The 23,300-nt window shown below is 50.6% G+C and overlaps 2 protein-coding genes across 2 annotated transcripts in view; one reads left to right on the top strand and one right to left on the bottom strand.

The window, feature by feature from the left end:
- Positions 1–1,387: 1,387 nt before the first annotated feature.
- On the bottom strand, positions 1,388–4,238 carry LOC125116694 (cytochrome b-c1 complex subunit 9). Its single transcript, XM_047762151.1, has 2 exons — positions 4,041–4,238; positions 1,388–1,651 (listed from the first exon to the last, which is right to left on the bottom strand). The coding sequence occupies exons 1-2, from the start codon at positions 4,188–4,190 to the stop codon at positions 1,607–1,609; spliced, it is 195 nt and encodes a 64-aa protein (XP_047618107.1). The 5' UTR covers positions 4,191–4,238; the 3' UTR covers positions 1,388–1,606.
- A 314-nt stretch (positions 4,239–4,552) lies between these two features.
- The window catches only part of ZMAT5 (zinc finger matrin-type 5), a 24,546-nt gene continuing 5,798 nt past the window's right edge, over positions 4,553–23,300 (top strand). Inside the window, exons 1-4 of the mRNA XM_047761638.1 lie at positions 4,553–4,634; positions 15,428–15,582; positions 20,965–21,027; positions 22,344–22,424. Coding sequence (XP_047617594.1) covers positions 15,456–15,582; positions 20,965–21,027; positions 22,344–22,424 — 271 coding nt within the window. The 5' untranslated portion in view covers positions 4,553–4,634; positions 15,428–15,455. The remainder of the gene's footprint in view (positions 4,635–15,427; positions 15,583–20,964; positions 21,028–22,343; positions 22,425–23,300) is intronic.

Here is a 23,300-nt window from a genome sequence, read left to right as displayed (position 1 = left end):
AATGCTGCTTGCTTGTTTTCCACCAGCACATTGCCCTCAAATCATTGGGAAAAGTGTAATATAAGTGGCAGGTTTTTTGTTTTTTTTTTGTCTTTTCAGGGCCACACTCGCGGCATACTGAGATTCCCAGGCTAGGGGTCTAATTGGAGCTGTTGCTACCAGCCTATGCCAGAGCCACAGCAACGCCAGATCCAAGCCGCATCTGTGACCTACACCATAGCTCATGGCAATGCTGGATCCTTAACCCACTGAGCGGGGCCAGGAATCGAACCTGCAACCTCATGGTTCCTAGTCAGATTTGTTTCTGCTGCACCACGACGGGAACTCCTTAGTGGCCATCTTTAACCCCTGTAGTATCCTCTATTTGATGCTGAAGTCATTCTTAAAAATCTGAGCAGTTCCCACCTTGACTCAGAGGTAACGAACAGACTAGGAACCATGAGGATGCTGGTTCAATCCCTGGCCTTGCTCAGTGGGTTAAGGATATAGAGTTGCTGTGAGCTGCAGTGTAGGTTGCAGATAAGGCTTGGATCTGGCATTGCTGTGGCTGTGGTGCAGGCCAGCAGCTGTAGCTCAGATTCGACCCGTAGGCTGGGAACTTCCATATGCCTTGGGTTCGGCCCTATAAGACAAAAGAAAAAAAAAATCATAGAATGAAGCTTGACTTTGATTCAGGTCTTGCTTTGACTCCAAAACTGTACTACTTTGGCAGGCCGTGATTTCTCAAGGCCTTGACTACATCTTCATGAAGACACCTCTCAGGTGGGGCAAACTGGGCAATTCCTAGGGTCTCTCCTACCCCTGCATGGGATTCCCAACCTGACTCTTCCCCCCATCAGTTCCAAGTGGTTGATCCAGCTCTGGCCCGACCTCACTGAGCTCCAGGTAAAAGATGGCAGGCAGGTGAGTCACCCATCTCCCAGGACAGATACCACACAGAATTGCCTACAGCTCAGCATAGCCCAGGACTCTCCAGGGCTACTCCTAGCCATGCTTCACATTTTCCAACATCCCTTACCACCATCAGGAGGTGAGCTATGGCCCAGAAAGCTATGCCAGCTTACCCAAAGCTACTCAGCAAATTAAAGTTAGAATGGAGACTAAACCCTCAGGCCCTGGTTTGATTCCCAGCAGGATCCACAGTGCTTCGCTATGAAGCCAGTTAGCTCTCCTCTGCATGACTTAAGAATGGAGTTATTGGTTTAGAAGCCAAAGCTGAAGATAACATTTCCAACCCGAGCTCATGACTTAAAAACTAGAATTCTTTGGAAGTTAATGGGAAACCCCAAATAATGGAATCTGCCCTTCAGAAGTTTGCAGAGAACTTTGAGGTCGTGTCAAGTGTAAAGATCAGGTAGTTAAAACGCACCCGACACAAAAGCAGGTCTTAGGGACAATTTACATTTATTGTGATGATTCTGACTAATCAAACTTCAAACATAGCAGAAGTTAAAGAGTCTGTCAGGTGAAGCCATTTCCTGCCAACAGCTAAAGGTGGTCCATGGAGAGTGACGTGAGCATCATCTTCAAGCCGAGGCCCTGGCTCCAGGCAAAGAGCTGATGGGTAGACCTGATCCTTCCGGCTGGGATGGGGGCCTCCGAGGAACTACTCCTTGTTCTCATACTTGTGCTTGATGTGTTTCCACAGCTTCTACATTTTAAAGACAAGAGCCACAAACTTAGTTTTGTCTCTCACATTTTACAACTACTGCCCTAGTCTCTAAAATAAAATAAGCCTGAGGGAGGGAGTTCCCTGATGGCCTAGTGGTTAGGACTCTTGCCGCTGCAGCCCAGGTTCACTCCCTGGTCTGGGAATGGAGATCTCACATCATGCTGCTGCACGCCTGAGAGAAACATACAGCAATCCTGACAAACTGGATCCAGTGGGCAAAGTAGAAGCAATACTAGGCTTGATATAAGTGTGAAGTAAGCGGGAAGGCATGATCTCATTTTACAGGAAACTCAGAGAAATTGAGTGAGTCACATGCCCCAAAGCACACAATTATTAAGAAGAGAGGCTAGAAAATGTCTCATTTTCTTCAGCTTCAGATATTACTCAAGAGGTCCTAAGTATAAAGTCTCTAAATACTTTACAATGAAGCATTTTCTAAAATTTCCACAGACCTATGATCCTTGGGTAAGGAACTAGCTGGATTCTCATTCCTAAAAGCACAGAAGATGGGTGGGTTATGACAATGTACGGAGATGCCGCTGAAAATGGCCACATTTCCATCTGCTTGCAGATGAAACAGCAGCAGCACTTTCCTAAGGGCAGAAAGCTGCCCTGGCCACATGAAGTACATGAGTGGACTGAGCCTGCCTGGGCTGTAGGGCCAGGCAGCTTCAAATTAATAAAAACAGAGTGGAGTTCCCATTGTGGCACAGTGGAAATGAATCCGACTAGTAATTATGACTGACCCTGCTCAGTGGGTTAAGGATCTGGCGTTGCCGTGAGCTGTGGTGTAGGTCGCAGACACGGCTTGGATTTGGCTGTGCTGTGGCTGTGGTATGGGCTGGCGGCTACAGCTCCAATTCGACCCCTAGCCTGGGAACCTCAATATGCCGCAGGTGCAGCCCTAAAAAGCAAAAAATAAAAAATAAAAACAGGGCAGAACAGGGCTTATCTGTCCAAAACCTTCCCCAGTCTGAGCTTCAATTTTTTAAATTTTTTATTTTATTTTTTGGCCACGGTGTGCAGTGGCTTGACATCGGATCACAGGTCCCAGACCAAGGATTGAAACAGCAATTTTTTGTTTGTTGTTTACAGCCGCACCTGCGGCCTATGGAAGTCCCCAGGCCAGGGACTGAGTCCAGCTGCAGCTGAGACCAATGCTGCAGCTGCGGCAACATCGGATCCCTTAACCCGCTATGTGGGGCCAGGAATCAAACCCACACCTCTGCAGTAACCCGAGGGCTATAGTCAGATTCGTGACCCACTGCACCACAGCAGAAGCTCCTGAAACCACGATTTAATGATATAAAGAATGCAGAGCACTTAGCTCAGTGCCTGGCACACAGTGAGTCTAAAAGGTGTTGTTTTTCTCTACCTTATGCTTCCACTTCCTCCTGAGGAATATAACAAATGCTATTTTTTGAGTTGGTACCACCTACTAGGTACTGTGGCACTTTGCCTGCATCTCAAATAATGCTCACAATAAGTCCCCGAAAGGAGTTTCCATCATGGCTCAGTGGTTAATGAATCTGACTAGAATCCATGAGGACGAAGCTTCAATCCCTGGCCTCCCTCAATGGGTTAAGGATCTGGCATTGCAGTGAACTGTGATGTAGGCCAGCAGCTACAGCTCCAATTGGACCCCTAGCTTCGGGTGCAGCCCTAAAAAAGCAAAAAACAAAAAAACAAAAACAAAAACAAAACAAAACAAAAAACAAACCTCCCTGAGACAGTTACTATTATTATCATCTCTATTTCATAGATAAAAGTGAGAGCTTGCCCAACCTAATGCCACAGTTAAGTGATAAGGCCCAGTATTCTCACCCAAGATTCTCTGATTTCATACCCACCCCACCCTACTCAATAATTAAGAGTTATTAACCATTATTAATACCACCGCTGCCATCATGGAAAGACTTTGGAACCAAAAAATGCTACCTAAATGGCCGGCCATAGTGTCTAAGGAGATGTCCTTTTCAGGACAGGTGCCTAATCAAACTTGCCCTTGTGACCCCCAGATGAGACAGAGGGGCCGGGGTCCAACCCTGACTTGCCACTGATTTCCTAGTGGTGTGACCCTAGCAAGTCTTTTGCTCTCACCTGGTTTTAGTTTAGGCTTCTGCAAATGGAGAAACGGGTTTGTGGCGTGGCAGGCAGCAATACTTAGAACCCCCGCATAGTGGGACCTATTGACCTCGTTTAACTTTTTAGGATTCACACCGGGGGTAACGCACAGACGGCAGTCTACAGACACAAGACGCCCAGGGTTTACCCCCTCCTCGTAAAGGTCGACTGAGTCCTGTCCCACCTCCACTCCCACTGTCACCCCTCAAAGGAACCCAAGGTCAGGGATGGCCCAGGCCCTCACCCCCTGGTTGATGTGTTCGTAGATCGCGTCCGCGCCTTGATCGAAGGCGCGCTCGAAGAATAGAGCGCCCACGGCGATCGTGAGGGCGAAGGTAGAGGTCCTGCGAAACAGCAGGGAGTACAACCTCGCAGTCAACGTCGGGGCAGCCATGTTTGTCCGCTGCAGAACTAGCACCACCGCGCCTGCGTTTCGACCGACCTTTCCACAAAGGTCCTCAACGTGTAACGCTTTATGGGATTTGTAGTTCTTTTGAACTTGAGTGGTCGTCGTTTTGCACCATTGAAGTAACTGATGGCTTGTGAGCTATTAAAATCTCCTAAAATTCATACCACGACAGCCCAAGTCGTTTTGGTAAAATGTATTACCCAGTTTTTCTCGTCAATCATTTCTTGCTGATTGAATTTTTTAAAACTACAACGCCCAGAAGCCCTCGCGCTTCCTTCACCTCCTCCTACGCTGTCTTTGCTTTGATTCTCAAAGGTTTCTGGGAAGGGCGGGCTGATACTCAAGGAAGGACTACGAATCCCAGCAAGCAGTTCGCTGAACCAAGGCGCAGGAGGAGGAGTTGAGAGCCGTCGGGCGCCGCGGAGCCAGGTACCTTTTTTGGCGGGACGTCGAGTGGAGAGTTCTAGTCTTCCAACACGGAAGAACTTGAGCTCTTACATTTAAGTCCGCGAGCCCCGCGGCGGGTCGCAGTGGATATAGGGGCAAGGCCTGAAATCCCAGTCCCAAGCTTGTCCCTCCTCCTATCTCCTCCGGCAGCCCCAAGTCCAGGGCTAGAGTTGAAGCCTGTGGCAACAGTCAGCCTTTGCCCGGCCTCTGGGGAAGAGGCCATTCTGCCCATGCTTCCGTTTCCCCTCATCCCTGGGTTTCGCTGCAGACACCCCTGGCCTGGAAGTCGGGAGACCTAGATCCATTCATTCTCTCTTGGGAATGGAAATAGCAGGACTTTGGAGCACTAAGGACGTCCAGCAATTGTTTTCTGAACGCTGGGCCATGAGCTGGAGACCCAGCGGGGAATACGTACCAGCTTTTGGGGAGCACCCATTTTACAGTGTGTGGGAGGTGCGATAATGACAGGTAACGCTTTGAAGAGCAGAAAAAAGGTTGATTGGGGAGGGGGTGGTTGTGGTAATATTTTAGCTAAGGTTCCCCAAGGTGACACTTAACCCTAAACCCAAATGGATATAGCTATTCGAACAGGAAAACGTCGTGCAAGGCCTTGAGGCTGCTGCGGTCCTGAGGTGTTTGAAGGAAACAATTTGAGTGGACTATGAAATAGGCTCGGGTCAGGTCGTATCTGGTCTTCTAACCCGTGGTGAAGGGTCGTTTTTTTTTTCTAAATTGCACGCGGAAGCCACTGAAAGGTTTTAAGCTGGGATGTGAGGCAACCTAATTTACATAACAGTAGCAGCAGTCATCATTTCTGGCTGCTCTCTGGAGAACTGACTGAAAAGGAGGAGCTACTGTGAGGGGTCAGTGGAGGCAGGGTGGTAATTTAGATTAGGGTGTGAGTTAGAATAATGATGGGTTTGGGATGTATTTGGGAGGTGGGACAAACAGAACAAGCTGACAGATGCATATAAAGTATAAAGGAAAGAGGAATTGAGGATGACATCTAAGTTTTGTTTGTTTTTCTTTCTTTTTTGGCCATACTTGCAGCATATGGAAATTCCCGGATTGGGTGTTGAATCAGAGCTTCAGCTGTGGTCCATACCATAGCCACTGCAACACCGAATCTGAATCCGAGCTGCATCTGTGACCTATGCCTCAGCCCACTAAGCTAGGCCAGGGCTCGAACCATAATCCTCACGATGCTATATTGGGTTCTTAACCCCATGCAGCACAATGTGAACTCTGACATCTAAGTTTTGACTTAAGCAACTTAAAATCAGCCAGATGATCTTAAGTTCTATTGGTCTACGTTAAGTTTGAGCAGCCCCTTAGACATCAAATGGAGATGTCCAGAGGCTAATGGGGATTTAGATCTGGAGTTCAGAGAGGCCTGGAGCCTGAGATAAAAGGTGTGGCATTAAAAACCAAGAACTGGATTCAGAGGCCTGGATCAGCCTTGTAAAAGCAACAGTAGGAGTTCCTGTCGTGGTGCAGTGGTTAACGAATCGGACTAGGAACCATGAGGTTGCAGGTTCGACCCCTGGCCTTGCTCATTGGGTTAAGGATCCGGCATTGCCGTGGGCTGTGGTGTAGGTTGCAGACTCAGCTCGGATCCTGCGTTGCCGGTGTAGGCCGGCAGCTACAGCTCCGATCAGACCCCTAGCCTGGGAACCTCCATGTGCCACGAGAGCAGCCCTAGAAAAGGCAAAAAGACAAAAAAATTAAAAAATAAAAATAAAAGCAACAGTGTTGCCTGGTTAGGGGACTGGGAGGGAAAATGTGAAATGCTCCACCTCCATGATCAGTTATCCTTACTGTAGTTATTTTCTATTTTCAAAGCATCCTGATAGCCCCTTGAGGCAGGAAGTTGGGAAGCTTCTGGGAAAAAGTACTTATATCTCACTGACAACCAATCTAGGTGATGGGAAGTTCAAAGGAAGAAGGAATTATTTTAGGTGAGATGGGTAGGGAAACCACAGGAAGTTAAGGTGTGGCTTGTTATATTTTATTGTCTTTTTAGTTAATTCTCATTTGGGAGCAACAATTTGTAAAAAATCTGATTTTCTTCTTTTTTCTTTTGTCTTTTTGGGGCTGCACCCATGGCATATGGAAGTTCTCAGGCTAGGGGGTCAGAGCTGTAGCCACTGGCCTACACCACAGCCACAGCAACACAGGATCTGAACCGCATCTGTGACCCACACCACAGCTCACAGCAACACCAGATCCTTAGCCTACCGAGCAAGGCCAGGAATCGAACCGGTGTCCTCATGGATACTAGTCAGACTCATCTCCGCTGAACCACAACAGGAACTCCAAAAATCTAATTTTCTTTACACCATCAATTTCAACTTATAAATTATTATCTATACATAAATCTAGAAAATAAGAAAAATGACCTTAACTTTCTCTTTGATTAATGTTTGAACATTCAGCTCTATCTTCAGCTCAATTACATTCTCTTACACATTTAATTCCACTTATACATTTAACATATTTGATTTTCTTTTTAAGTACTTCAGATACATAACCTAACAAGCATAATTTCCCCCAGAGTACTCTTTTTTTTGGCCTAGCCCAGATCCTTAACCTGCTCTTAATACTACAAGAGAACTCCTCCCCCTGAATACTTAAACAGTCACTAGAAAATCTAATAAGTTAAATGTGCAAATGTAATGAATCTGAGGTTCTTGTAAACAATTCAATACTTTTGACAGGGAGTTCCTGTTGTGGTGCAGCAGAAGTGAATCTGACTAGTATTCATAAGGATGTGGGGATTCAATCTCTGGCCTTTCTCAGTGGGTCAGGAATCTGGCATTGCCATGAGCTGTGGTGTAAGTCGCAGACACAGCTCAGATACCGTGTTGCTGTGGCTGTGGCATAGGCTGGCAGCTGCAGCTCTGATTCGACCACTATGGCCTGGGAACTTACATGTGCCACTGGTGTGGCCCTAAAATGCAGGAAAAAAAAAAAACTTTTAACAGACTTAAATTTTCTTGTCAGTTTTTCTCAGTTTTGGGGGTCAAAAAATACAGACTCCATGTCAACAAATTAAGATATAAAGTTCCTGTTGTGGCTGAGTGGGTTAAGAACCTGACAGTGTCTGTGAGGATGTGGGTTTGATTCCTGGCTTTGAACAGTAGGTTGAGGATCTGGCCTTGCCGCAAGCTGCAGCATAGATCAAAAATGCAGCCCAGGTGTTCCCGTCATGGTGCAGTGGTTAATGAATCCGACTGGGAACCATGAGGTTGCGGGTTCGATCCCTGGCCTTGCTCAGTGGGTTAAGGATTCGGCGTTGCCATGAGCTGTGGTGTAGGTTGCAGATGTGGCTCAGATCCCACGTTGCTGTGGCTCTGGCGTAGGCCAGCAGCTACAGCTCCGATTGGACCCCTAGCCTGGGAACCTTCATGTGCCACGAAAGCAGCCCACGAAATGGCGAAAAGACAAAAAAAAAAAAAAAATGCTGCCCAGATCCAGATCCAATGTGGCTGTGGTATGGACCACAGCTGAAACTCTGATTCAACCCCTAGGTTGGGAGTTTCCATATACCACAGGTGTGACTTTAAAAATAAGAAAAATTAGGATATGGGAGTACCCTTAGTAGCTTTTCTAGCACACTAGGTGCTTTTAATCTGCACCCAGATTAAAGCTAACCCCTTAACTTAAAATCATAAGTCTTTTATCAATTACTGACATACAGTTTATCAGTTACCTAACTACATATTTTAACTTTTATATTTTAAATTTGAATCACAGTGCTTTTCTGTTATATACTCAAATGTCAGATTCTTTTCAATGTGATACTTCTATACCAAGTATACACTGATGATTAATAAACTTAGGACAGGAACATTAATGCAATGAGTTTGATTTAAGCTACTACCTCTATTTTCAATTCTGAACTTTCCTGGGGTGTGACAGGACACTTAGCCAGTAAGAAAACAGTTTTATCCGCTCTAACATATTGTGCTTAGCATTCCAACCAAGTCAGGATTACCATTCTCAGTGCACGGAGGTTGTTCATAGTCTGACCAATTTCTGATTGGGACACAAGTTTGGGAGCTGTGTCTACTCAGAGAATCGCTGGGCCCCTCTCCAGATCTACTAAGTCAGAATTCCTGAGGATTTGATTCAGGAGACTTCATTTTTTTTTTTTAATCAGTTGTTCTGGACATTTTAATTTGTTTATTAAATTTTATTGAAATATATTTGATTTACAGTGTTATGTACACTTCTGCTATACAGCAAAGCGACTCAGTTATATATGTATATATCTTTTTCTTATTCATTATGCTTTATCACAGGATATTGAATATAGTTCCCTATGCTATACAGTAGGACCTTGTTGTCTATCCTACATATACTAGTTTGCATTTGTTAATCTCAAACTCCCAATCCTTCCCTCCCCACACCCACCTTGCAAGCGCAAGTCTGTTCTCTATGTCTGTGAGTCGATATTTCATTTGTGTCTTTTTTTTTTTTTTGGTCTTTTTGCGTTTTCTAGGGCCGCACTTGCGGCACATGGAGGTTCCCCGGCTAGGGATCTAATCGGAGCCATAGCCACCATCCTACGCCAGAGCCACAGCAACGTGGTTTCCGAGCTGCGTCTGCAACCTACACCACAGCTCACGGCAATGCCAGGTCCTTAACCCACTGAGCAAGGCCAGGGATTGAACCACTGCGCCACAAGGGGAACTCCTGTGTCGTATTTTAGACTCCACATGTAAGTGATGGCATATGGTAGTTATCTTTCTCTGCCTGACTTACTTCACTTAGTGTGATAATCTCTCCGTCCATCCATGTTGCTGCCATATGTGTGTTGAGCAGTATCGGCTCGCAGGCACTTCGCTAAGCACCTAGCATTCAAGACTCAATCCTCATGATACTCTTTTGAAATAGTCTTATTACCCCCATCTTCCAGATGAGGCTCAGAGGGGAGATAGTTTGCTGAGTTTCCCAGGCAAGGTTGAGATTCAGACCGGGGTTGAGTGGCTGGAGTAAGGATGGGCTTGGATGGTCTGTGTGACTTTGGGCAAACTCTCTCCTTCTCTGTTCCTCGGTCCATCATCTGCTACGTTAGACCAGCATTTCTCCGAGTGTGGTTTGTGGACTGTGCGTCAGGGCCCTCTTAGATCCCAGCACTGTCCCAGACCTGCTGAGTTAGAAATTGCTGTGGGTGGGGCCCCTTCTGCCTCACACTGCTGGGAGTAAGGTGACACACCTTACTCCAAAGAGGTGAACATATGCAGGAGGTCAGGATGAGAAAGCTGTGTGGGTGATACAAAACACCAGAGCATCTGAGGGAGACCCTTCACATATTGGGGCTCCTATCAGGGGAGACATCTGGGTCTTCTTGGCGCTTCTGTTGGAGCTGGGTCCTGAGCGGGCAGTCTGTAGGCCGCCTGCCTGGAGCAGTTCTGATGCCACTGACTCCAGATGGTGGGCATATGTGGCGCTGGGACATTGCCATGCTCCTAGTGGGCGTGCAATAAAGCCATCCTCTGGCTGAGGTTTGTTGTTTACCTGGGGACTGGCAGTGCCATAATTAGAAGAAATGACAGGTGAGCTGGAGGGCAGCATGTGGTGAGCACAAGTCCTGGATAATTACAGTGTGCATTGCAGCCCCTGGCCACAGCCGAGCTGTTGGCTTATTTTAGCCTTGTGCCAAAGTCAGCTCTGTACCCAAGATGCACGTGGTGAAAGGAACCAAGAATATCAACAAAGCACAAATGTCGAGGTGGAGCCATGGGGTGGGGAGAGAAAGGGTCCTGGGTCAGCCAGGCCTCAGTGTGAGTTCTGGCTCCAGGGTGCCTTAGCATGTACGTGGCTTCACAGCATCGTGGGTGAGGACTCCCTAAGGGGTTAGGGAGTGCCCTCAGCACCACTGGCCCACCCACAGCACTCAGTTGATGAATTGTCCTTATCAGTGTCTCTACCAGCCATGGCTTTGAGCAGATTAGGAGTATTTCTGAACCTGTTTCCTTATCTACGAAATGGCCTCCCTGATATCAACTTAGAGGGCCTGTAAGGGTGAAATAAGAGAATGCCTGGAATACAGGCATCAAACCTGATTCTCTTTTCTTCCCTCTTCCACCCCACAGTGTCTCAACTTGCTGGTAACCTTCCCCTTGAGCTTCTCCAAGGTGTCTCAGGCTAACGAGTGTGCTCGAGGTCAGTGGAGCAGGGCTCATGGACTAGGTCAATAGAATAGGCTCTGCTAGAGATGGAAGCCCTCCAGGGTCGGTGGGGATGGCAGTGAGAGACCTGCCTTTGGGGCCTTCTGTATCTCTCTCTTTATCCTCAGCCGGGTCCACAGATTCAGGCTCATGGAAAAGAGGGCCTGGGAGCCATGAGCAGAGGGTGGGCGGCTCTCTCGCTCATTCCAGCACCAGTTATGCGTGTGAGCCTCTGTTCTGGTACAGCAGTTGGACAGACAGAGCTCTCAGCCCTCATGGTGCCTGTGTTCTGTTGGGGAAGCCGCTCAGGTGACAATAAATCAGTGTGTGAGACGAGCGATGGAAAACAGAGCAGGTGGTGAGGGAAGCAGGAGTGGTCTGCCACTGTGACTCTGGCTGCAGTTTCAAATCAGGTGGTCAGGACAAGCTCATAGGGAGGGAGAGGGAGCCTCCTGGATGATCATGGTGACAGCAGTAACAGCCTCCCTTCTCTGCTCTGGTGAATTCACCGCAGCAACGGGGTCCCTGTTTTATAGCTAAGGACAGACTCCAGGAGATGAAATAACTTTCCAGAGGTCACTCAGCCAATAAGGGGCAGAGCTAGAATTCAAACCCAGGCCTGTGTGACCCCAGAGGGTGGTCCCATTGACCTCACCCTCTGCCCCTTGCCCATGAGGAACCCACTTGTCAGCTGGCGAAGTTCCAGGGAGCCAGCAGATGCTGGTGCAAGCGTGGACTTGGTCTCTGGGAATGGGTGGTGGGTGGCACCACCTGTGTTCTTGGTGAGGCATTGGTGCCGGATGGCTCTGTGTGCAGGACAGGGCCTTGCTTATAGGCTGCTGAGCCTTGGAGGATGAGGATGACTCACAGCAGAGAGGGCCAGCTTAGTCAGCACCCCGTGCTAGTGTCTGGGCACCGGAGAGACATCCAGCTGTCCCCACCCCCGTCCCCGACCTCCCATTCAGGGCTGCCAAGTGCAGTGGCGCGGGTTGTGCCTTGTGCAAGGACTCCTGGCTGAGAGGTGAGGCGGAGTGAAACACACACTGCTTGCCAAGCTGTGTGTCTGGCCCGGTGCTGTATCTGTCCAGAGGATTCTGCAGCCACACCTTTTCCTAGTCTGTGCTAAGGCTCCAGAGCAGGAGGGAGTTGTCAGGAGCCCTAGAAGTTCACACCTGGGCAATGCCTGTGTGAGGTCATCTTGCTGCAGTCCAGCTCCTGACCAGGAACAGGGTCTCTGCCTCCATGGGGTAGGCAGGAAGTAGATAGGAAGTGCTGGCCCCTTTAAAGCACGTCTGCTCCCCTAACACCATTCTTGGGCACTGGGGGCTCTGAGACCTGCTGTGCAGGCAGGAGCCTTAGCCTGCCAGAGGGGCTAAGGTTCAGTCCCACCTCTGCCTTGTGCTGTGTACTTTGGGCAACTCACTTTCCCATTCTTGGCCTCACTCTCCTCATCTGCGGTATGGACCAGTTGACCACAGAGGTCATTTGGACACTGATATCCTGTTCCTTGTTCAGAGTCTCTGTTTTCTGAAATACAGGCTTTTTGGAGGTTAATGATAATGATGGTGATGACGGCCAGTGTTTCTCGAGGGCCTCCTGTGGGCCAGGCTCTGTGCTAAGTGATGTGTGCATGTGTCTGATCTGATTCTCACAGCAACCCTGGAGGTAGGCTCTGTTATTATCCCAGTGTATGTAGGAGGAAACTAAGGTCAGGTGCTGACTGCTGGAGCTCAGGGACTTAGAAAGCAGTGGCTTGGATTTAAACCTGGATGGTCTGGAGAGGTCCTTAGAGATCGCCTGGGCTAGCTGCTCATATCCTGCTTCACAGGTGGGGAAAATGAGGCCTAGGGAGAGCAAGTGATGGAGCCACAGCCTCACCTGGTAGAGCTGGGACTAGAGACAAAGTCCTTGACCCATCCTGGATGGCTGAGCACTTCCTCTGTGCCAGATGGGGGTGGCTCGGCTGAGGTTGTGTGCCCCCTATGGTTTGTGCCTGTGAGAGAGAGGGGAGAACATGAACACACACGGATACACACAGCTCAGCCCTGAGGGGCTCAGCATTTGAATCAGTGTTTCGGCAGGTTGGGGAGGGGGGTGTGATGGTTATTTCCTGGTGGGTTGGTGGGATCCCCAGGAATGAGGAGACCTTTCTTGACCTTCCTGGATGTGTCGTCTGGGGCATCTCACCTCTGTGAGCCTCCTTTTCCTCATTCCTAAATGGGGTTATAATATATTCCTCGTGCGGTTTGAAGGAGCCACGTGGTCCTGGGTGTGTAGTGAGTGATTAATGAAGGAAAGCTGTCATAAGTATGATTTGTTAGAAATGATTGTAAGTGATCAGGAGCTTGGGCTCTAGAGCCATCCTGCCTGGGTTCCCAGCCCAGCTCGGCTGCTTTCTAGCAGCCTCCCTTCTTGGAGCCTCATTGCCCTCATCTGAAACCTCACAGGTTGTCCTAAGGATTAAATGAGATGCATTGTGAAGATTTTAGCCCAGTGCCAGCACACAGTAGGTGCTCAGCGAGTCAAACATCATGTAACATTTATTGAGCACCTGCTCAATGCCGGCGATTCTTCGTGTCATTTGTTTTGCTATTACTCTATTATTAATAATTTATTTGGATTAGTGAACTTCTGTGTGCTGCTCCCTAAGCAGTCAGCCAGTCAGTGGGACCCACGGCCCCACATTTCTGCAATGAAAGTAGAGGCCTGGAGAGGTCCAAGGTCACACAGCTGGCTTCAGTGCCCTGTGAGGTTTTGTGCAGCTAAGTCTGCCGCAGAGCCACTGTTCATCTTGAGCCACTGTTCATCTCGTCTCCGGAGGAACGCCCCTCCCACCGCTCTGCCCCTCCCCATTACTCTCAGAGCCAGCAGCTCCCCCGAGCTTCAGGCTTCGTGAATGGCTTGGTTAAGTGCTCGGCCGTTAAATGTTCACCTCTTACTATTTCAATCCAATTCCTATAAGTTTATTGGCAAGACGAGGTGTATTAGAGCTGCCAAATTTAATATGTCAAGGCCGTGTGTCTGGGATGCGGCTTCTCAGCAGTAACAGGAGAAGAGAGGTTTTAATACATTTTCATTTTGAATGACTATCTGTTCCCGATCCCATTACAGCCCTTGACTTAATGGCTGCTGTCCCTGCCTGCCGCAGGAACGGCTTTCTCCATCGCTTGTCTGGCTGCCTGGACGGTCCAGGGGCTTGTCTCTGTTTCTCCCCTTTCTCTTTTCCTAGATGCATTCCCCCATCTGTCTGCCCTGGGGATCAGGTCTCAGCTTTAACTGTATTTACCAGATCCTGGGAGTCTGGGGCTTTTGCTGCTCACCTGGGCTGCTACCTCTTGACCTTGGGAAAGTCGCTTTCCTTCCTCCTTTGGGCCTCAGGAACCTACTCTGGGGAATGAGGGCTCAGACTATAGGACCTGAGAGGGGAGGGGCTATTCTGGGGTCAGCCTTTGCAGCCTTTGGTTGTCCCGAGTAGACCCATTCGTGTTCTGGTCTGTGACAGCAAACAAGAGGACACAAGAACTGGCCATGAGCCTGTGGCTGCAGATCTCCTCTGTCAGGAGTGGCAGCCATGGTCACCTTGGGGTGAAGACCCTGAAAATTCTCATTTCCCTCTGTGATTGCCACCTGAGTGTTAGATTTATCTCCTTGGGAAGCTGTAGAAGATCGGGCATCAGCAGCAGGATTTTAGGGCACCTGGGTTTGCCTTCTGCTTACCAGCTGTGTAACCTTGGGCAAATCCCTTCCTGTCTCCAAACATCGGTTTTCCCATAAGGAAAACGGGAACTAATTCATCTGCTCAGCAAATACTTGGTTCCCTACTCTTGTACCATGCACCACTCTCGGTGCTGGAGCTTCAGCAATAAAAACAAAACAAAAATATCCCAGTACTCATGGGTTTTTATTCCTGTCAAAGGAAAAAGATAATAAGCATAATAAGTAACTTATTCCTTCAAAGATGAACGAGGCAGGGGATGGGAAAAGCTAAGTGGAGGGTTTTGTAATTTTAAACAAAGTGGTCACGGGAGATTACTGAGAAGGTAGTATTTGAGGTTGAAGGAGTCAAGTGAACAAGTGTGGCAGATATGGGGGAGAGCACCCTGCCAAGGGAACAGCAGGTGCAAACGCCAGGGGTAGGTGTGTGGCCGGCGTGTGCGAGGAGTAGAGGAGAGGCCTGTGGGGTCAGCATGGAGAGAACAGGAGAGAGGAGAGTGGAGGTGTGGGGTAGGGGCTGTCCAGAGAGGGGAAGGAGGTGGTTTTCCAGCCTGGCTGCATCTGAGAACTCCATGGGGAGCATTACAAAATGCTGATGCCCAGGCCATATCCACTGTGGTTCTGCTTTAACTGGCCTAGGGGAGAAGCTGGCCCTCAGAATTGTTAAAAGGCCCATCTGGAATGAGGCCTCTCAGGCCATAAGTATCAGCCCACGTAGTTCCTCATGGGCTGTCATGGGGTTTAAAGAAGAGGGTGTGAGTAAGCAGGACCATGCTTATGAGGCACAGCCTGGCCCTCAGGGAGAGCTCGGGTGGGTGGGTGTGCCACAGGCTTTGATGGTGGCGTTTCCTCCATGCCCTGACCGAGTGCTCTCTGACTTCCTAGGCGTCAGCGGCTCCCAGTGCAGGTGACCATGGGAAAGCGTTACTTCTGCGACTACTGTGACCGCTCCTTCCAGGACAACCTCCACAACCGCAAGAAGCACCTGAACGGGCTACAGCACCTCAAGGCCAAGAAGCTCTGGTATGACATGTTCCGAGGTGGGTGCCTTGGGCCTGGCTGACAGAGCCCTGTCTTTCCATTCTTTTTTTTTTCTTTTTACAGCTGCACCTGCAGCATATGGAAGTTCCTGGGCCAGGGGCCAAATCAGAGTTGTTAGCTGCCAGCCTACACCACAGCCACAGCAACACTGGATCTGAGTTGCATCTATGACCTACACCACAGCTTTTGGCAAAGCTGGCTCCTTAACCCACTGAGCAAGGCCAGGGATCAAACCTGCATCCTCACAAGAGATAACGTTGGGTCCTTAACCCACTGAGCCACAAAGGGAACTCCCCTCCCGTCTTTCTTGTCACCAAACCAGGAAGCCCTGAGGGCCAGTGACAGTCCTCTGTTGAGAGAAGGCCTGGGCTGCCGGCCACAGGGGCAGATGGGCCCTCAAGGGGGCAGCTGGAGGGCGAGGTCCTTCCCCCAGTAGCCCTAACTCATGCCTTGCCAAGCCCTGGGACCCCTTGCCAGGCTCTGACAGAAGCTTGCTAGGTTCTGGGGACACTGTGGCTGGGAAGACGGCCTGTCTAAGGAGCTGGTATTTAAGATCATGGCTGAAAGGTAGGGAAAAGCCAGTGCACCATTCTGGGCAGAGGGCAAAGCACCAGCCACTCCCAGAACAGGAGAGAGAGGGTGTAGCCGGGCACAGCGAGAGGGGAAGCGGCTGGTAGGGGCCAAAGCTGGCCCCAGGACCAGAGCCAGATTGTGCAGGTCTGCAGAGGCCACAGCAAGGGGGCTGGATTGTCCTGCTGGAGGAGGGCAGCCTTTAAAGGGCTGTAGGCAGCCACTGATGTGACCAGAACTGCAGTTACCAGCGATGGCTGACTGCTCCTGAGTCGGGGGTGCCATCAGTGGTTGTCAAATGACTTACTATTGAACAACTGAGCTGTTTCTGGGGAAGGCTTCTCAGAGCAGGTGTGACTGGGACAAAGGAGCTAAGGCCAAAAGCACCTGGCAGGGGCCTGGCACCCAGAAGCACTCACTGGAGGGGAGCTGCAGCTGCTGCTGCCATTAGACACACACTGAGCAATGACACTGGATGGATAGAGAGGGAGTGTGGCAGTGGGGCTGGGTGACCAGGAGCTCCTGGAATGAGCCAGGGCAGGGCCTATGCTCCTGAGCTGGAGCGTAGGATCCCAGGACAAGGCCAGAGGCTGCGAGGAAAGAGCTGAGTCCCAGCAGCTCAAAATGGGAGACAGAAACAGAGAGTTCCCTGGTCTGAGTCTGTGACTCAGATTCACAAGAGGAAAGGAGGCATTTATTGGGTGCCTGCTGTTTGCCAGGTGCCTTCCATGGTTTGTCATTTGCTTTTCTCAGTAACCCTGTAAGGCAGCAGATCTCAACCCTTTGAGTTAGGATCGCTTAGAGACCTTGAAACAAAAAATGCTAATCGCCTGACCCCATCCCAGAGTCACATTTGGGCTGGGGTCCAGGTGGGTAAGGGAGGGTGGCCAGGCCTCTCAGCAGACCAGGCATGGGAGTGGAGGCTGTGGGGAATGCAGTAGCAGAGGTGTCTCCCAGGTACCTGGGAGGCCTCTGACCTTGGTATCAGTTAGACATCCCCCAAGTCCAATAGGGCTTGTGATCTGGCGTGGAGCTTAGGCCAGGTGGAGCTAGGCTAGGTATCCTGGTCTTTGTTCCTAGTGCCAGACTCTTACCCAGGAATAGCTGGGCCTTTGGATACAGGGTTGATAAGAAAAAGGTTATGGAGTTCCTGTTGTGGCTCAGCAGGTTGAGAACCCAACTAATATCCATAAAGATGCGGGTTTCGATCCTTGGCCCTGGTCATTGGGTTAAGGATCCAGTGCGGCCACGAGCTATGGTATTACATTGCAGGTGCGGCTTGGATCTGGTGTTGTTGTGGCTATGGCTGTGGTGTAGGCCAGCAGCTACAGCTGTGATTCCACCCCTGGCCTGGGAACTACCATATGCTGCAGACGTAGCCCTAAAAATAGAAAACTTTTTTTAAAAAGGGTTCCTGTTGTGGTGCAGTGAAAACAAATCCAATTAGGAACCATGAGGTTGTAAGTTCGATCCCTGGTCTTTCTCAGTGGGTTAAGGATCTGGAGTTGCCACGAGCTGTGGTGCAGGTTGCAGACTCGGCTCAGATCTGGCGTTGCTGTGGCTGTGATGTGGGCCAGCAGCTATAGCTCCGATTTGACCCCTAGTCTGGGAACCTCCATATGCCGCAGGTACGGCCCTAAAAAGCAAAAAAAAAAAAAAAAAAAAAAGAGGAGAAGAAAAAGAGGAAGAAGAGGGTTATGAAAAGATGAAACAGTGGGTGCCATGAGCCCCTTGTCATGAGAGGGGTCCCAGCATCTTCTCACATCCCAGCCATGTTCATTCTTTAAAACAGCTCTTCAGGGAGTTCACCTTGTGGCTCAGGAGTTAACAAATCTGACTAGGATCCATGAGGATGCAGGTTTGATCCCTGTCATTGCCGTGAGCTGTGGTGCAGGTTGCAGGTATGGCTCTGATCCAGCCTTGCTATGGCTGTGATGTAGGCTGGCAACCACAGCTCCGATTTGACCCCTAGCCTGGGAACCTCCATATGCCACAGGTGTGGCCCTAAAAAGCAAAAAAACAAACAAAAAAACCCCAGCTCTTCGAAGGAGACTAGAAAGGCCAGGGAACCCCACTTATAAGTGGTGACTTTTGAAATCCAAAAATCCAGACCAGTGGCTCCCCTGTTCCCAAGCTGGCACATGAACTTTTTCTGCTTCCTTGAGAGGCTTCCCAGCTCACCTGAGCAACTGTACAGCACAGACTCTGGGGAGGTACATAGTACCCCAGCCTGGGCTAGAATGCGATACCCCTTCTGCTCCCGGCTTCATGGCCTTAACCCTCAGAGGGACAGATGAACCATCTGCCTCTGCCAGGACAGGATTGCTTATGTCAGTCCCAAGGTGTCACTTGCTAACACATGTTTAAACAGCTGTAACAACAGTACCCCCTCCCAGGGAGGGACAAGTGCGCAGTAATTTCATGATGACTGTATGGCATGTAAAGATCTACTAAGTAGGAATGATGCCTATTGGTACACAAGAGGCTTGGCTTGGGCGCTTTATCTCATGGGCTTTTTCATTCAGCCAACACTTGGTGAGCACTTAGTATGTCCTTGGCTCCTAGAGAGGCTCTGAAGACTTAAAGAAGAATAAGTCAGGGCCCCACTCCTAAGTGACCTTACATCCAGTTACCAGTGTGTTCTGCTCAGGCCTCCATGCTCTGCTGACTTTTCCCTCCAAGCTCCAGCCACACTGGCCACTGCAAGTACCATCCCCTCTGTGGGCCTGCCCTTCCTGCTGTCCTCTCCACCCCCAGAGAGTCCTCCAGGACACCCTGGTTGACCCCTAGGCCAGGTCAGGTCCTTTGGCCGCGTGCTGGCTGTTTACCCCATTATATCTGCATGGATTAGAGTGATTGTTGGAGTGAAAGGAAGGACCAGGTCTGACTTGTCTCCGCTAAATCCTCATCCTGGCGTGGTGCCTGGCACACAGGACGTGCTCAGTAAATGTTTGTTAGGTGAATGTCTCAATGGATGAGCAAACAAAGCCAGGGCAGCAGAGCAGCTGTTAATTTTGCGAGCTTAAGTGAGAAGGACCAATAGGGTCAGATCACGAGGAGTCTTGAACGCTAGGTGGAGGAGCATGCCTTCTCTGTGCAGGGCCGGGGCTGGGGGTCCTCAGTCCTGGGTATGCTTCACAATCACTGAGAAGCTGTTAACAATTCTCACGCCCTCCCCTCAGATGAATTAAAACAGAACCTGAGGAAGATGGACTTGGGCTTTGTGTATCTGAAAAGCTGCTTAGCGATTCTGCCCTGTGGCTGGAGTTGAGGGCCACCAGCCAGATCCTGGGCAGCCTGGAACTCTTCTCCTGTATTGAGCCACCTTTCCAGGACCCCTTGTCTAAGACTCAGACTCAGCCCCCTTCCAGTTTAGCTGTCCTACCCCCTAGGAGGCAATGTCCACCCACCCTCCCCCAGCCCAACCCCTGGGGAAAGCCTCTGGCACCAGCTGGGTGAGCTGAGTCTCACAAGCCGAGTGTTGACAGTTGGACCCCTCCACACTGCTGGCCGTACCCACACTCCTGCAGGCCACTCTGGGGAGTGAGTCCTCTGATAACCAACTCCTGACCCAGCAGCCCAGCCCTGAGGGGGTGAGGAGCCCCATCTGCGTCAGCTACTCACCAGCTACCATGAGATGAGTAACTACATGGGAAAGGCTGGGGGCTTGAGACCCACAGGCCAGGCTACAGACATGGCACTTCCTAACTGTGTGCCCTCTTTCCCTGTGTGGACCTCAGTTTTCTTGTCTGCAAAATGGGATGTTAGCAAGTACGGTGGGCCTGTGAGGAAGAAATGAATGAGAAGGGGTTCCCGTTTATTGAGTGTTCACTTCAGAGGCTCTCAGCCCAGCCTGCATGGTGGCATCTCCAGGGGACCATGGTGCTGAGGCTGCTTCCAGCCCCATCTTCCCTGCAGTTCTGACGTGGGGCCTCCTCTGCCCAGTGCTCCCCATCCAGCATCTTATTAAATGTTCCCAGCAACCCTACTGGGTGAGACACTTTTTCTCCCATTTTACATATGGGGAAACCAAGACTTGGAGAGATTAGGCAGCCGGCTTGTGATCCTGTGAACTTGGACTCCGAAGCCCGTGGTCTTTCTTTCACCCCAGCAACTTCTAGAAAAGGCAGTGGATGGATGGGGAGAGTGCACGGCCCAGGCCTGGCCTCTCCCTCCTCCAGGGTGACACTGGGGCCTCAGTCAGGGCACCTTCCTCATGTGTCTCACCCATTTAGGACTTTGACTCCTTGATTCCTCGCCCACCAAGAAACACATAAAATTTAAGCCATAGTTATGTGATGAAAAAAAAGTAGGGAAAATCGAAGGAAACCAGGGTTAAGGTTTGTATCCAGGATTGCCGGGAAGTCCTGTTGAGGCCACGGCTGGTGTGAGAGGGCAGTGGAGGGCGGTGGATTACAGCCTGGGCCATGGAGCGATGCCCTGGTGTTTACTCGTGGACTTCTTCACTTTTTATTTTGAAATAATTCTGGAGACCCAGGAAGTTGCAAAAATAGTACAAGGTTTTCTTCTGGTACCAGGATATTAAAAAAAAAAAAAAAACCCTTCCCAGGTGATCATTTTGCAAAGTTAAGAGTCTCTGACCTAAAATCTGGTCCTTGCTCTCAGCTGGGTCTGGGTGAGGTGGGTGAGGTGGAGGTCACCTGAACCTCGGATCACTCTGCCCAGCGTCTCTGCCATGGTGATCCCCTCTTATACTCCTCCCTGGATGAAGAGCTCTTCCTTCTGCAATCTTGGTCACAGGAAGTGCCTGTGTGCAGCTCCAGTCTGAACCTGCTCCTCTCTCCTCTCAGATGCAGCTGCCATCTTGCTGGATGAGCAGAACAAGCGGCCCTGCAGGAAGTTTCTACTGACAGGTAAAGTGTTCCACTCAGTTCAGCTCCCCAGAAGGCCCAGCATGCCTGGTCCAGTCTGCTTGGGCCTCTGCATAGTCTCTCTCTCCCTGGTTGTCATCCTGAGCCCACTCTGTGTCCTTGGTGCATCAGCTGACTTGACATAGTCCACAGGGGCCTTCCCTTGGGATTGACCTGGGAAGTCAGGCCTTGGTCATCAGCTCTTCAGATGTAGGATGTGATTTTTATCAGCTCATCCAGAACAAGTAAGCACTGGGAGATTTGCAAGTAAATCCAGGAGACACTGATGGGTGTAATAGACTGGCTGATTAAGTTAGCCTGGGAGCCCTACCTCCACCGCACCCTCCCTCGGCAGGCAGGGCTGGAGACGGTAACAGGTTTGCCAATGCCGAGAGCCTGCAAAGGATGCTGGGTGTTGATTTCACTGCTCAGTTCCCAGCTAATAAAGATGCATTTAGTTCAAAGAGATAAAAACCTCAGTGAGCGAAGGAACCAAAGGCAGATGGAAATAAGGGTAGGAAAAATAAGACAAAGCCAGAAGAACGATTAGTCTCCTCCATGCTTGCCTTGAGGTCCTGTGCACTCGCCAAGGGTTTGGCCCCGAGTTTCCCAGCAGTCAAAGCAAAGAGGAAAACCACGGTGATTAACATGGTGTGTAAGGGAGCTTAGCACCAGGGAGAGGTACTGCCGTGGACCTGGGAAGGCAGGGCGAGTGGCCACGTTCCCCTTAGGAGACAGTGCTGTCCCTGGAATGGGCACCAGGCCTGCGGGTGAGGGGCTGCCATTCCCCACCGACTGCACCTGATGTGAACACGCTGCTGGTAGGTGACACCTCTAGTCTTCTGTTACCTTGAGACACATTTTGGTCTCCTCAGTTGAGATTTGGAAAGCCATCCTGGACTTTGGTACCTCCTTGACAAAGCCTTTCCAGGGAGCCGTCCACCCCTATGGGCAGAGGGCGCCAGGTGGAGGGCAGGAGGAAACAGGACTCTTTCAGGGACCCACCCATAGTTTGTCGGGCCTGGGGGCTGGGGCAGTGGAAGTGCCAAGAGACAAGTCTGCAGGGGCTTGTGGAACCCCGTCCCAAAAGCCTTTGGTGGGCTTTCATCCCCAGCTGGGGGAGGACCATGAACAGGCCAAGGTGAAGCAGACAGGCCACTCTGGCTGCATTTGTGGCTGGGCTGGAGACAGTCCAGGTTCTTCTTCAGGGCCTGGGGTGCTGCTCTTTAGTCCTTAATACCCTGCACCTAAAAATCCACAGCCCATGGTGGGTGTCCTCCCTCCACTGGGCAGCGAGTGACTCTGTCCTTCCATTGCAGGCCAGTGTGACTTCGGCTCCAACTGCAGATTTTCCCACATGTCAGAGCGAGACCTGCAGGAGCTAAGTATCCAGGTGGAGGGTACGTTTCAGGGGGACCCAGGGCTGGGTGGGGTAGGTGCTGGGGAGATGCTGCCCTAGATCTCCCCACCTCCTCTTCTTCTGTGGCTGCTGTGCAGGGTAGGCTGAGTGCTGCCTGGGGTGTCAGGAACTGCCATCAAACCACCCCAGACATGGGTAGGCAAGGAGCTGTGTCCCTGGCTGTGTTTAAAGTGACAGCCGTGGCTTCCTGCCCGGGAGCCCTGAGGGTGTGCCTGGCCCCACCCAGGTGCTGCTAGCCCACCTGCCCCTCCTTCATCAGGAAACGTATGTGGGGCCCCAGCTCGGCCCCTGGCAGATCCCCTACTGCGTTCTGGGGCCAAGGGGGTGACAAGAGTGCCTTCCCTACCCTCAGGATGCTCAGGCCTGGTGACTCCCTGCAAACTGGCATATCTCCCTTTGGGAAATGCACTTCTCACTGCTCCAGTTAGAGAAGAGGAAATTTCCATTTAGATGGTCTTTATTTGCCTTCTCACACAGCCTCTCATTGAGTGGATGGAGAAACTATGCCTCTGGTGATCCCCCAAGCTCTGGCTGCTCACACTCCCCGCCATCCACGTGGCCTTGGGCAGCCACTGCCCTCATCCACAGAAGGCCTCACTCCCCTCTGACCAGTCAGGCCCGTGGGCAGTGCCCCGCCGTGGGGAGCTGTTGGCACTATAGCCACAGCCCTGGCACAAACACAGGTTTCTGGGAGCTTTCCCAGGCGGAAATGAGGCCTTGTGGCCCAGGCCAGGGAGCCCTGGCCACAGCTATAGCTCTAGCTCTTCCCCAGCTGTAGTCTCTCAGAACCATTGCCCATGGTGGGGAAAGTACAGGTGTTGCTCTGTTCTGCAGCCCACCCTACTCCTCTGACCCA

Source organism: Phacochoerus africanus, chromosome 15 (assembly GCF_016906955.1).
Source record: "Phacochoerus africanus isolate WHEZ1 chromosome 15, ROS_Pafr_v1, whole genome shotgun sequence".
Lineage (NCBI taxonomy): Eukaryota > Metazoa > Chordata > Mammalia > Artiodactyla > Suidae > Phacochoerus > Phacochoerus africanus.
The sequence above is the reverse complement of the archived record's forward strand: the minus strand, read 5'-3'. Positions and strand labels throughout refer to the sequence as shown.

Coding starts and splice junctions, on each gene's coding strand:
- LOC125116694 (XM_047762151.1), bottom strand. CDS start 4,190: ATGGCTGCCCCGACGTTGACTGCGAGGTTGTACTCCCTGCTGTTTCGC. Junction 1,652..4,040: donor ACGAACACATCAACCAGGGG/GTGAGGGCCTGG, acceptor TTTAAAATGTAG/AAGCTGTGGAAACACATCAA.